At 38.3% G+C, this 13,331-nt stretch overlaps 1 protein-coding gene across 6 annotated transcripts in view; it reads right to left on the reverse strand.

Annotated features, from left to right (window-relative positions):
- The window catches only part of TTBK2 (tau tubulin kinase 2), a 148,896-nt gene that overhangs the window by 23,642 nt on the left and 111,923 nt on the right, over positions 1-13,331 (reverse strand). For all 6 annotated transcript variants that reach the window (XM_012766576.2, XM_012766572.2, XM_076004284.1 and 3 more), the window contains 3 exons: positions 12,269-12,485; positions 4,118-4,329; positions 1,298-1,886 (listed from right to left, as the gene is read on the reverse strand). In XM_012766576.2, the coding sequence (XP_012622030.1) occupies positions 1,298-1,886; positions 4,118-4,329; positions 12,269-12,485 (1,018 nt within the window). The remainder of the gene's footprint in view (positions 1-1,297; positions 1,887-4,117; positions 4,330-12,268; positions 12,486-13,331) is intronic.

Here is a 13,331-nt window from a genome sequence, read left to right on the forward strand (position 1 = left end):
TCTGGCTTAGCTGGAGTTCCTCCTGATCACACAGTCACCCAGGAGATCACTGCTTACCAATCAATAACAGGGTAACAGGCTCCTCTAGCTGAATGCCTAAGACTGAACGTAAACAGTAGTGTTTCCTCAAGTTTCCTTTGCAGAAGACTTGTATCATTACTGCCTTTACTTGCTTGTTAAAATGAAGACTACTGAGTTCAGACTACCCTAGACTTACTGAAGCAGAAGTTCTGGAAGTGAAGCCTGGGATTCCCCATTTTAAACAATGGCTATTAAAGCTGGAAAACTATTGTTTAAGAGTAATGTAAAATATGAGAAATTTCTGGATTGAGTTTATAAAAGAGAAAGGGAATAAGCTTAAGCTTGCGGGGGTCCTCAAACTTTTTAAACAGGGGGCCAGTTCACTGTCCCTCAGACCGCTGGAGGGCCGTTGGAGAGCGCTGCGCACATTCCACACATGCACACTGTGGGGTTGGGACAAATAGGCTGCTAAGCAGGACAGGCAGCAGTGGCAAAAACACCCAGCGGGCCGGATGCCAGATAAATGTCCTCGGTGGGCCACATGTGGCCCGCAGGCCATAGTTTGAGGACCCCTGGATACAGTGTAAAGAACAAACCATGAATGGTTAAATGTGCCTTTCCTCACCAAATGCATAGTAAAAAAATCTCTAGAATTGTGATTTTTTTTTCCCCTCTGGAGACAAAGTCTCACTCTGTTACCCTGGCTAGAGTGCAGTGGCGTGATCACAGCTCACTGCAACCTCAAACTCCTGGGCTCAAGTGATCCTCCTGCCTGCATCGGCCTCCCGAGCAGCTGGGATTACAGGTGCATGCCACCATGCCAGGATAATTTTTGTATTTTTTGTGGAGATGAGGTCTCACTCTTGCTTAGGCTGGTCTCAAACTCTTAGCTTCAAGCGACCCTCCCACCTTGGCCTCCCAGAGAGCAAGGATTATAGGCGTGAGCCACCACTCCAGGTCATAAAATTTTTAAAAGTCATATTATATATATACACACATACATAGATAGTACTTGTGGTTTAATTATAAATGTTATCCTGAAATTAGGCTATAATGATATTTTGTGTATTAAGTTTGAGACAATGAAAAGAAACCTCATTTTTGAAAAATTTCATATTGGAGGATTGGCTATGGAACTTAATCCAAACATTACTCCCTATATCCATTTGCCAAAATTAGTCCTCTAAAGAAGAATCTTAGTTGATCAACTGTTAGTCCTTTGTTAACAGCACTTTGAATAGATAATGGAGAAAAACGACAGAAACAAATTTCTTACCGCTGTAAGGGGTCCTTCTGCTTGCGCCTCCATCAGACTTGTGGGTGTTGCTGCAATAAACTGACTAGCAGCTCCAGCCTGGAGTTCCAGCCTATCTATGTACTGTTCTGAAGCAGCAGTGGCAGGGCACTCCCCAGAAAGTTCTAAGACCACACCAGAAGCTTCCTTCTTGAAATGATCATTTTCTGCCCAAGGGCCTAATCGGAGCTTTTCACCTTGAGGTGATTCCTCCAGAACTTGAAGCACTTCAGGCTCCTCATCAGAAGGGCTTCCAGTTGTTTTATGGCCTAAGGCCTCATTTGTCCTAAAATCCTGAAGGTCCTGTTCCTTGTCTACAATGACCCATTCTTTGGAATCAATCTCTTGTTTGCAAGAGCTCAGGTTAACAGCAATAAAACCATTGCTGCCACCACCATCTGCCTGCTCAGGGGTGTTGGCAGAAGCAGGCTTGGAGGCATCTGGAAGATATTCTTCATCATAGTGCCAGACGTGGTCAGCATGGGACACGGTAGGAACACAAGGCTTATGAAGCAGAACAGGGAGAATACATTCTTTTCCTGCACTGGAATCTTTCTGCATTTTCTCCAGGCTTAAGGAAATGAAAAGAAGTTACTCAATTGTTTTAGGAAAACATTTATTACATAACATATAAATTCTATACAAAACTAATATTCATACAAAGATGAGAAAGAAAAATATTGATAAAGCATAAGGAAAGTTTTACAGGGTTGATAATGCTTCTCTCTACTTGCCATAATCCTGCTTTGGAAGATGGAGCTCAGCTCTTTCCTCAGCCTGGCCCTTTTAGTTTCCTTCTTTTGTTAGGCTAATTTTTTAACAAACTAAGTTTTTATTCCTATTGCACTCTTTTACTCCTCATCTTAGCCATACCTCAAAATGTTAAAAACACTGCCCCAACCACAGTCCATTTTTTTTTTATCATATTAACATGCAGACGTGTTTATATAACATAATTATGAGGCTGAATGATTACCATGTGAAGAAGAACATACATATGTCAAGGATTGTTTAAAACGGAAGCTAGATTGGAGTAGGCCAGAAATGGCTGAATTGTCTTGGGACACAGTATCTACGATATTACTCAGATCCATGGTCCTTCTAACCTAATATTTCATTGCCAGTAGTAGCCACCAGAGATGTACCATTGATGGGTATGACTAGTATTAAGGGCACTTAGGTCTTAACACTATTAAAGTCATCTATAATTCATAAATATATCCCAAACTCTTTTTAAAGTTTCATTTCTATCTTCCATTATCAAAATTTGTTATAAGGATAATGTGCCTCATAACCATGAACTATAAACAGTCTTTATCTTTGTATGGCTCTCTAAAGTTCCACTTTCTTTCTCTCTAGTAGACTGTGAGCTCTGGAGGGCAAGAATGATAAACTTATTGATATCTACTTTCCTACATTACCTTCCTCATAGAAGGCCTTCATCAAATTGAATTGAACTGCCTGTCCCTTGTATATAAATTACTTTTCCCTCCTCCATGTGTTCCCCTCGTCCTGGCCTAATGCCATATTTATCATGTCCTCTCTAACTCTATACTATTGTTTGAAAGATCACCTTCCAAAAGAAGTCACTGCAAAATTATTCATTTAACTTATGAGTTATGAGTTTCCACTGCTCAGCTTCCAGCTTCCAAAGCCAAAGGCTATGCTACAGAATTAATAATAATATAAGACAATTCACAGGATAATGATAATTAAAACTACAATGAAAATGAAAACTTAATGGAATCAGTGTCAGAAAAATGCAAGAATTTCTTTTTTTCTTTTTTTTTTTTTTTTTGAGACAGAGTCTCACTTTGTTGCCCAGGCTAGAGTGCCATGGCATCAGCCTAGCTCACAGCAACCTCAAACTCCTGGGCTCAAGCAATCCTTCTGCCTCAGCCTCCCGAGAAGCTGGGACTATAGGCATGCATCACCATGCCTGGCTAATTTTTTCTATATATATTAGTTGGCCAATTAATTTCTTTCTATTTATAGTGGAGACGAGGTCTCACTCTTGTTCAGGCTGGTTTCAAACTCCTGACCTCGAGCAATCCGCCCGCCTCAGCCTTCCAGAGTGCTAGGATTACAGGTGTGAGCCACTGTGCCCGGCCTCTTTTTTTCTTTTTCTTTTCTCTCTCTCTCTCTAAAAAATGCAATAATTTCTTTTTCTCTTCTCTTCTCTTCTCTTCTCTTCTCTTCTCTTCTCTTCTCTTCTCTTCCTCTTCCTCTTCCTCTTCCTCTTCCTCTTCCTCCTCTCCTCTCCTCTCCTCTCCTCTCCTCTCCTCTCCTCTCCTCTCCTCTCCTCTCCTCTCCTCTCCTCTCCCCTCCCCTCCCCTCCCTCCTCCCCTCTCCTCTCTTTTCTTCTTCTTCTTTCTCTCTCTCTCTCTCTCTTTTTCTCTTTTTTGAGACACTATCTTGCTCTGTCTGCCATGCTAGAGTGCAGTGGCCTCATCATAGTCATAGCTCACTGCAACCTCAAACTCCTGGGCTGAAGCAATCCTCCTGCCTCAGCCTACCAAGTAGCTGGTACTACAAGCATGTACTACACCATGCCCAGCTAATTTTTCTACTTTTAGTAGAGATGGGGTCTTGCTCTTGCTCAGGCTAGTCTTGAACTCCTGACCTCAAGCATTCTTTTTGCTTTGGCCTCCCAGAGTGCTAGGATTATAGGCATGAGCCACCGTGCCCAGCCAAAAATTTTCTACTTGAAAGGTTTTACATAATAATATATAATAACAACAATAATAATGGCATTAATACCTTAGAAGCTTTAAAAAGAAAGAAAAACTATTTTTTTTATACCAGGTCTCGAGAAACTTGTCAGTATCTGGCTTTGGCTCCAGTGTCAGACGTTTTTCCAGCTCAAAGCTGTGAATGGAACGTAACTTTCGCACCAATGGAACATCTCTGTCTGGCTGAGTAATCTCTGAGCGGACACGAATTGGTGAACCAAGGCTTGGAGCATTGAGAATACCATTTGCTTGACCATGACTGTTCTCCTCTTCAGTAGCAGCCTAGATAAAATATAAAATAAAATAAAATCAATACACATGGGAGGAATCACTGAAGCTTTCAAAACATTAATAACATAAACAAATGATTACATGTAATATCAGAAGACTGGGATATTCTGGCTAGTTTACTTCATTACATTCTTCTCTATTAACCCTTTATTTATTCTTTTTTTTTGGGGGGGGGGCAGAGTCTTGCTCTGTTGCCTGGGCTAGAGTGCAGTGGCATAAGCCCAGCTCACAGCAACCTCAAATTCCTGGCCTCAAGCGATCCTCCCGCCTCAGCCTCTCGAGTAGCTGGGACTACAGGCCTGGCTAATTTTTTCTATTTTTAGTTGTCCAGCTAATATCTTTCTATTTTTAGTTGTCTAGCTAATTTCTTTCTATTTTTAGTAGAGACAGGTCTTGCTCTTGCTGAGGCTGGTCCCAAACTCCTGACCTCAAATGATCCTCCCACCTTAGCCTCCCAGAGTGCTAGGATTACAAGCAGTGAGCTACCACACCCGGCTATTAACCCTTTATTAAATGAGTTTTCTTAATTTATACTCAGTTCCAGTATTATTTTAGTTTTTTATATATTTGGTACAAAGATAATCTAAAAATGTTTAATGACCTTGGCTTTTTTTATGTCTGACTGGATGTTTGCAGGACCCAATTCCATTAACCTATAACCAAAACCTGGAAAAAATGTTCTCTTTGAGACATAAGTGGTTACCAAGCCTGAATTCCCTCACCCTCTCCAAACAACAAGATACCTGGGCTACAACAAGAAAGAGTGGGGGCAGAGCAGAAGGAGGTTGAGCCTGTGGCAGCACAGAAGGATGGGGATGTTCTAAGAACAGATGCCTACAGTAGCATAATTATCAGGGAGATCAAGCCTTACATCCAGAGTGCAGTCAGGTAGGGAAGTCTGGGACATCTTTTCTGATAAGAGACTTTCAAGAAGATGCCTCATTGGTCTCAAACTGGTGATATACTCTGGCTACCAGCAGAAACAGAAGGCAATTTTCTCTGAAGGAAGGTTTCTCCTCATCCCTAATGTGGGTCTACAGAACTCTCACCAATTATTAATTTGTAAGCAAAAAAAAAAAAAAAAAATCAAATGCATGAAAAGGCACGCCACCATGACTAAAAGTCAGCTGAAATAATAAATTAAAAAAATTTAAAACTCCCAAACACTTCAGATACTGAACTTTTTCAGATATAAAATATAAAACAGCTATGTATAAATGTTTATATAAATAAAGATCATTATCACAAAGATCAACAAAGGTTTATTTGGAATTAACTGATTTGCTTAATATTCAATATTCAATTAACAAGTTAAATAGAAAATTAGCAACAACAACAAAAAAAGCCAAAGTCATTATTAGTGAACTGGAAGACATAGCCAAAAAAATGCCATAGAACAATGCACAGGAAGATAAGGAGGAAAAAAATATGAAAAATGATATTAAGAGATAATGGTGGATAGAATTAAAAACACATAATATATGTCAACTAGGATCCCATAGAAAGAAGAGGCAATATTTAGGTAGACAATGGCTATATATTTCCTAGAACTGATACAAAAATATAAATCAAAATATTCAGGAAACACAAGCTATTCCAAGCAAGAGAAAGAAAAAGATATATATGCCTAGACACATAGTAGTTAAAATGCAGAATCCAATTGACAAGGACAAGAGCTAAACAGTAGATGGGAAGGAAAGACAGAGGGGAGCTAAACAGTAGAGGGGAGGAAATGATTACCTGCTAAGAACAAAACAGAACAACAGCAGACTTATGAACACTGATTAAAGCCAGAGGAAAAGTAACTATCAATGAAAAACTCTGTATTTAGCATGAACTATCTTGAAAGAATGAGACTAAAATAAATATATTTATATGTAAGTAAAAACTGAAAGAATCCTGTACCAAAATACCTAAAGTAAAGGAACTTCTAAATGAAATATTTCTGAAAGACAAGCTCAGGACTTTCAGAAGTAAAAGGAAATGCGAAACATCTTTGAAAATCCATATAAACAGTACTTGTATAGAATATCAACAATATTAATAATCTAATTTAGGTAATTCTTTTTTAAAAAAGAAAGAATTAAAAAATAAAAGAACTACAATACTGAGAGAGGGATGATTGAAGTTAAAATGTTCTAAAGTCCTTGCAATATCAGAAAGGTGGTTAAAGACATTGCTTACTTGAGACTTCTAAGGTAAAAATATGCGGGGAATATCAAGAACAACTAATAAAAGAACAGAATTAGAATGTTTAAAACTCAAATAAGTACAAAGTGAAAACAGAAGAAAAATACCAACAAAATCTACAATCTAAAAACAATAAGCAAAAAACTATAAAAAACTAAACAGATATTTATAAGTTAAGAGTAACAAGTTCAAATAAAAATAACTCTAAATATAAATGAACTGAATTAACCAATTAAAACACAAAGATTGTAAGATTGTGGCCGGGTGCAATGGTTCATCCCTGTAATTCTAGCACTTTGAGAGGCCAAGATGGGAGGATCCCTTGGGGCCAGGAGTTCAAGACCACCCTGAGCAAGAGTGAGACCACATCTTTACTAAAAATAGAAAAATTAGCCAGGCATGCTGTTGTGCACCTGTAGTCCCAGTTACTTGGGAGGCTGAGGCAGGAGGTCACTTGAGCCCAGGAGTTTGAAGTTGCAGTAAGCTATGATGAAGGCCACTGCACTCTAGCTCAGGAAATAGAGCGAGACTCTTGTCTCAAAGAAAAAAAAAAGATTGTCCACTTAAATGCCACTTATAAAAGTCATGATAGAAGAATAAGGACAGGAAGAGACAAAAAGATAAAGGATGAAAAAAGATATATCAGGCATGTACTACCCAAAAGCAAGATAGCATAACTGTATTAATATCTGACAAAATAGGCTTTAATGACAGAAAAAATTATTAATAGTAAGAATAGAACAGAAAGGTTCACTATATAATGAAAAGCAAAACCTCTATTCACCTGGAAGATGTAATAATTCTAAACTTGTATGCACTAAAATAACTCATGAGTGAAAAAAGTTCATTATGGAAAAATATTTAGAACAGAATGAGAATAAAAACATACCAAAACTTTAGTGATGCTATAAAACAGATATTCACTTCTTTCCTTCTACTTGTCTTGGGTTCATTTTGCTCTTCCTTTTCTAGTTTCTTTCTTTCTTCTTTTTTGAGACAAGGTCTCATGTCATTGCCTGGGCTAGAGTACATCATAGCATAGTTCACTGCAGCCTCCAACTCCTGGGCTCAAGCAATCCTCCTGCCTCAGCCTCTCGAGTAGCTGGACCACAGGTAAGAACTACCTCGTCAAGCTAATTTTTAATTTTTTTTAGAGATGGAGTCTTGCTATTACCCAGGCTGGTCTGGAATTCCTAGGCTCAAGCTTCCTCTTGCCTCAGCCTCCCAAAGTGCTAGGATTACAAGCATGAGCCACCTCGCCTGGCCTTTTTTCTAGTTTCTTGAAGTAGAATTTGGATTATTGATTTGAAACCTTGTATCTTTTTTAACTTATCTTTATTTATCAAAGATTACTAAAGCCATGTGAACTTGAAAAAGATTTAGACTTATTTATTTAATTTATGTGTAGTTAGTTACTTACAAGCTGATTTGGTATCATAAACAATAAAGACAGGCCAGGTGGGTGCAGTGGCTCATGCCTGTAATCCTAGCACTCTGGGAGGTTGAGGCAGAAGGATTACTAGAGCTTAGGAGTTCGAGACCAGCCTGAGCAAGAGCGAGACACCATCTCTACTAAAAATAGAAAAAATTAATTGGTCAACTAAAAATACATAGAAAAAATTAACCAGGCATGGTGGCGCATGCCTGTAGTCCCAGCGACCTGGGAACCTGAGGCAGAAGGACTGCTTGAGCCCAGGAGTTTGAGGTTGCTGTGAGCAAGGCTGATGCCAGGGCACTCTAGCCTGGGTTGCGAGACTCTGTCTCAAAAAAAACCCAAAAAACCAAAAAAAAACCCAAGCCCTCAGAGAGAGAAAACAGGGTAGCAATCCCTATCTCAAAGCATAGAAAGAAAATCCAAGCCCCTTCAATAAGAAGTTTGTGAGTGTGCTAGAGGAAGACCAAAATGGATGCCAAGGCAAAATAAAATCACAGGAATTCACCTACGACTTTATAAGGAGACCAACTTCATTTAGATAGGCAGCATTGAATTTTGGGCCCCTAAAAGTGAGAGACACAATGGGATCACCATGGGACTGAGTCACACAATGCTTTTTCTGACACTTTATATTTTTTCTACTATAAGCATTTAGTGCTATAAATTTCCCTCTCAGCACTGCTTTAGCTGTATACCACATATTTTAATATGTTGTAATTTTACTTTCATTTAGTTCTACGTAATTAAAAAAAAACTCCTTTGAGGTTTCCTCTTTGACCCATGGATTACATTGAAGTACGCTGTTTAACTTCCATGTGTTTAGAGATTTTCTTGTTGTCTTTTTATTATTGATTACTAGTTCAATTCCACTATGGTCAAAGAACAACTTAGTATGATTTCAATTCTTTTGAATTTGTTAAGGTTTGTTTTGTGGGTCTACTTCTATGAAAGTCAACCTAAGATAGTGGTTATCTCAGTGGAGATAGGGTAGAAGCACAAATATAGAGAGTATATGTTAAAATGTTCCAGTTCTTGGGGCAGATGGTGGGTGTACATGCTTATATTATTATGCTTTGAAATGATACATATATAATCTTTTATATATAGTATAAGATTTTAAAAGATAAAAATAGCTGCTTAGGGCTGGGCATGGTGGCTCATGCCTGTAATCCTAGCACTCTGGGAGGGCAAAGCGGGAGGATCACTTGAGCTCAGGAGTTCGAGATCAGCCTGAGCAAGAGTGAGACCCCATCTCTACTAAAAATAGAAAGGAATTAGCCAGGTTTAGTGGTGCATGTCTATAGTCCCAGCTACTCAGGAGGCCAAGGCAGGAGAATTGCTTGAACTCAAGAGTTTGAGGTTGCTATGAGCTAGGCTGATGCCACAGCATTCTAACCTAGGTGACAGAATGAGACTGTATCTCAAAAAAAGCTGCTTAGAATTTTTCTCCTAGATCACCAGTAAATTACTAAAGTTACAATCTCTATTCATATACTTTTTCATTTATATATTTTTGTTTATATTTCTACTTCAATCATTTCTTCCATAAGGCATGTTCCCAACTCTTACCTCTATTTGTAGGTATTCCAATTCCTTTTAATGTTCTTGTTTTGCACAATGTTCTGTCTTGTACTACACATTTGGTTATGTACATACACATCTACTCAAACAGACTGTAAGCTCCTTAAAGGTAAAAGATGCGTCTTAAACTATACAGCATCTAGCTTAGTAAACTACAAATAGAAAGTGGTCAGTTAAACTTTGTTGAATTTATGTAAGAATGAATAAATCCAGAAGCCAATAGCTTCTCTTCATTATTTAGCTTAGTGTTGTATCTAGCTATTCAAAATGAGTAGAGAGCTTGCAATATGCAGCAGCATATAATATAAATTCAAGAAAACTGCATATAACAACAAATAATGGGCAATGACTTAGGGTCAAAACCATCTGCCATTTAAATTTCACTGAGATTAAATAGTGACAACTGGTGAAAGACAGAAAACTAAAGTAATCAAATTCTTCTTCTATGTCAAGTGCCATTTCACTCTCTCACATACACAGATATCCATATGGACTGACAACTGAGGATGTCACTAGTAATTTTTTGCTATAAGAACAATTTGTTCCTGATACCATAAAGACAACCACAGTTGACAGTACAAAAATCTGACATTGACTCCTTGTCTACTTTTTGCTACTCATTCCTGATTGTTATTGGTCCAGATAGTGCTTATTCAATAGCCAGTCCACATTGTAGCATATTATACCTATGCAGAGAATGTTTTTACAAATGATTCCCATGACTGAAAGTATATACCTGCTATGGTCTGAATGTTTATGTTTCCCCAAAATTCATATGTTGAAATTCAAACTTCCAAAGTGATAGTATTAGGAGGTAGGGGGTCTTTGGGAGGTGATTAGATCACAGAGACAGAGCCCTCATGAATGACAATAGCATCCTTATAAAAGAGGCTCAAGAGAGACCTTTGTCTTTTCTACCACATGAGGACACAGCAAGGAGGAGCCAGAAAGAAAGAGGCCCTTACCAGATACCAAATCTGCCTAGTCTTCCTTCTTAGACTTTTCAGTCTTCTGAACCATGAGAAATAAATTTCTGTTGTTTATAAGGTACACATTTTATGGTACTTTTTAGAGCAACCCAAACAGACTAAGACTAAATAACCTTAAGCTAACTTTTTAAATTATATAGTTTAGCTAGACACAGTGGTACGTGCTTATAGTCCGATCTGCTCAGGAGGTTAAGGTGGGAAGACCACTTGAGCCCAGGAGTTCGAGGTTAGAGTATACCATAACCATGCCTGTGAATAGCCACTATATCCTAGCCTGTACTATAGTGAGAGCCTGTCTCTCTTTTTTTTTTTTTTTTTTGAGACAGAGTCTCGCTTGTTGCCCAGGCTATAGTGAGTGCCATGGCGTCAGCCTAGCTCACAGCAACCTCAAACTCCTGGGCTCAAGTAATCCTTCTGCCTCAGCCTCCCGAGTGGCTGGGACTACAGGCATGTGCCACCATGCCCGGCTAATTTTTATATATATATATTAGTTGGCCAATTAATTTCTTTCTATTTATAGTAGAGACGGGGTCTTGCTCTTGCTCAGGCTGGTTTCGAACTCTTGACCTCGAGCAATCCGCCCGCCTCGGCCTCCCAGAGTGCTAGGATTACAGGCGTGAGCCACCGCGCCCGGCTGAGAGCCTGTCTCTTAAAAACAAAAATAAAAATAAATAAATAATACAATTTAATAATTGTCCAAAGATAGGCTAAGCTCCTCAGAACTGATCATAGATCCTTGCCAGAATCTATTTCCCATTCATAAAGCATGACTAGCCAACTTTCTATCAATCATATTAATAGGTATGAGCCCAAAGCCTCATTTCATCCCTGTAAGTTTAAACTCCTTCCTAATCAAACCTTTATAAAAACAGCTAAATAGCACTAAAAACTAACTGATTTATAATTCATTGCCTCTCCTCTTCACCTTATCTTCTATGAAAGGGGATATGACAAGAAACAGGAAAGTCAAGGAAAAGTCTGGGGGTAATATACCCAAAGATAACTAAAAATGAGCCTTAAAATTCAGAAATCTGTATCTCTCTCCATACTGACAAGTGTACCTGCTTGAAATTCTAATAAAGAAAAAAATCATATCATTTATTCAACATCCACTTCAGCTCATGATCAGTTTGGCGCTTTATACTTTTTTTTTAGGCAAGCATGAAAACAAGGTTTATTGAGGAGAGAAAGATAGGATTATAGAGCAAGAGCCACATATAGGTTTACAAAGCATGATACATAGCAGGATACATATACCAAGGACCGGACCCATTGCTGCAGCAAAAGGAGAACAGAAGGAAGGGCACAAAAAGAGATGCTTTCCACTTTCAACCTCACTTCGCTACCTTCATTGAGACAGTGTTCAGAATGGGTACTCATAGCTCCACTGGTACACACTAAAGAAAGGGCCCACCCTTGTCACATTATTTGGAAGGACTATTAATTTCTGTCCTATAGATATGTCTATTTTAGTCTCAGTGTCCTGTCACTTTTTAAAAATACCTTCATGTTTTCCATAAAATATAAGGTGAAGATTAATTTTTAATGTCTACAACATATGTGTTATGGGCCAAATTCACCATAATATTGCAACTACAAATATTTGAATAACTAGCAAAACAATGTTCTGTCCACTTCTCATTCAAAATTAGGAGACATGACACTTTGCTCTAACAATAAAAGAAAAATAATAAGCACATAGAAAGATATCACTTCCTATGCAAGAAATACACACCTTACAAATTCCAAGCTTTATCTTGTTCTTGTTGGCATCCATCTCTTCCCACACATCCTTCTCCTGGGGACGAGGGTGTCCCAGAGATCCAGGCAATTTATCTGGTGACATACCAACAGGGATACCGTTCTCCCCATCACTAAGCTGTTCATCTGGAAACACCTCATCTGTATTTTCTCGAAGCAAGTCTCCTGGGATGGGAGTGGCATTGGCAATTCTAAAAATGAGGAGAGAAAAAAAGGTAGAACTTTAAAAGACCAGAATCAAAAATTACTATGAGACTATTCTACATTTTGTTTCTGGATTTAAATGATGAAGTCCATGCATCATTAAGAGAGCTTAAAAAAAAAAAAACACTTTGAAAACTTAGGTCACATGAATTCTACAAAATAAAACTTAAATTTTGATCTGTAGAATTTTCAAGATGATTTTAAAATATAAATTCTAATACAATAACTCACTGATTAGACTATCTATTTATTTTGAGACATGGTCTCACTATGTTGCCCAGGATCGAGTGCAGTGGCTATTCACAAGCACGATTATAGTGAACTACAGCCTCAAACTGCTGGGCTCAAGTGATTCTCTCACCTCAGCCTCCTGAATAGCTGGGACTACAGACATCTGCCAACATGCCCAGCTTGGCAATCATTTTAGAAACATTAGTATAAAAACTAATGTTAGAAACATTTAGTCTATTGTTTAGTCTAAATGTCAGAAACATTTAGTCTATTTTCCAAGAAGTCCTTGCCAATTATAATAACATCTTCTACTCTTTACCTGTTTTTCTTTCTCACTCTCTCTCTTTTTCTTTAAGTAGAGACAAGGTCTTGCTATGTTGCCCAGGCTGGTTGTGAACTCCTGGGCTCAAGTGATCCTCCCACCACCTCAGCCTCCCCAAGTGCTGGGATTACAGGCGTGAGACACCACACCCAGCTCTTTACTCAATTTTCTTAGAGAATAAAAAATAGTTATAAACAAGAAAATGTTAAGTATCAGCAAAGTCAAAATAAAATATAGAGGTGAATCTCTAAATTACTGTTTTATTTGGGAAACAAGATTT

Source organism: Microcebus murinus, chromosome 6, assembly GCF_040939455.1.
Source record: "Microcebus murinus isolate Inina chromosome 6, M.murinus_Inina_mat1.0, whole genome shotgun sequence".
Taxonomy (NCBI): Eukaryota; Metazoa; Chordata; class Mammalia; order Primates; family Cheirogaleidae; genus Microcebus; species Microcebus murinus.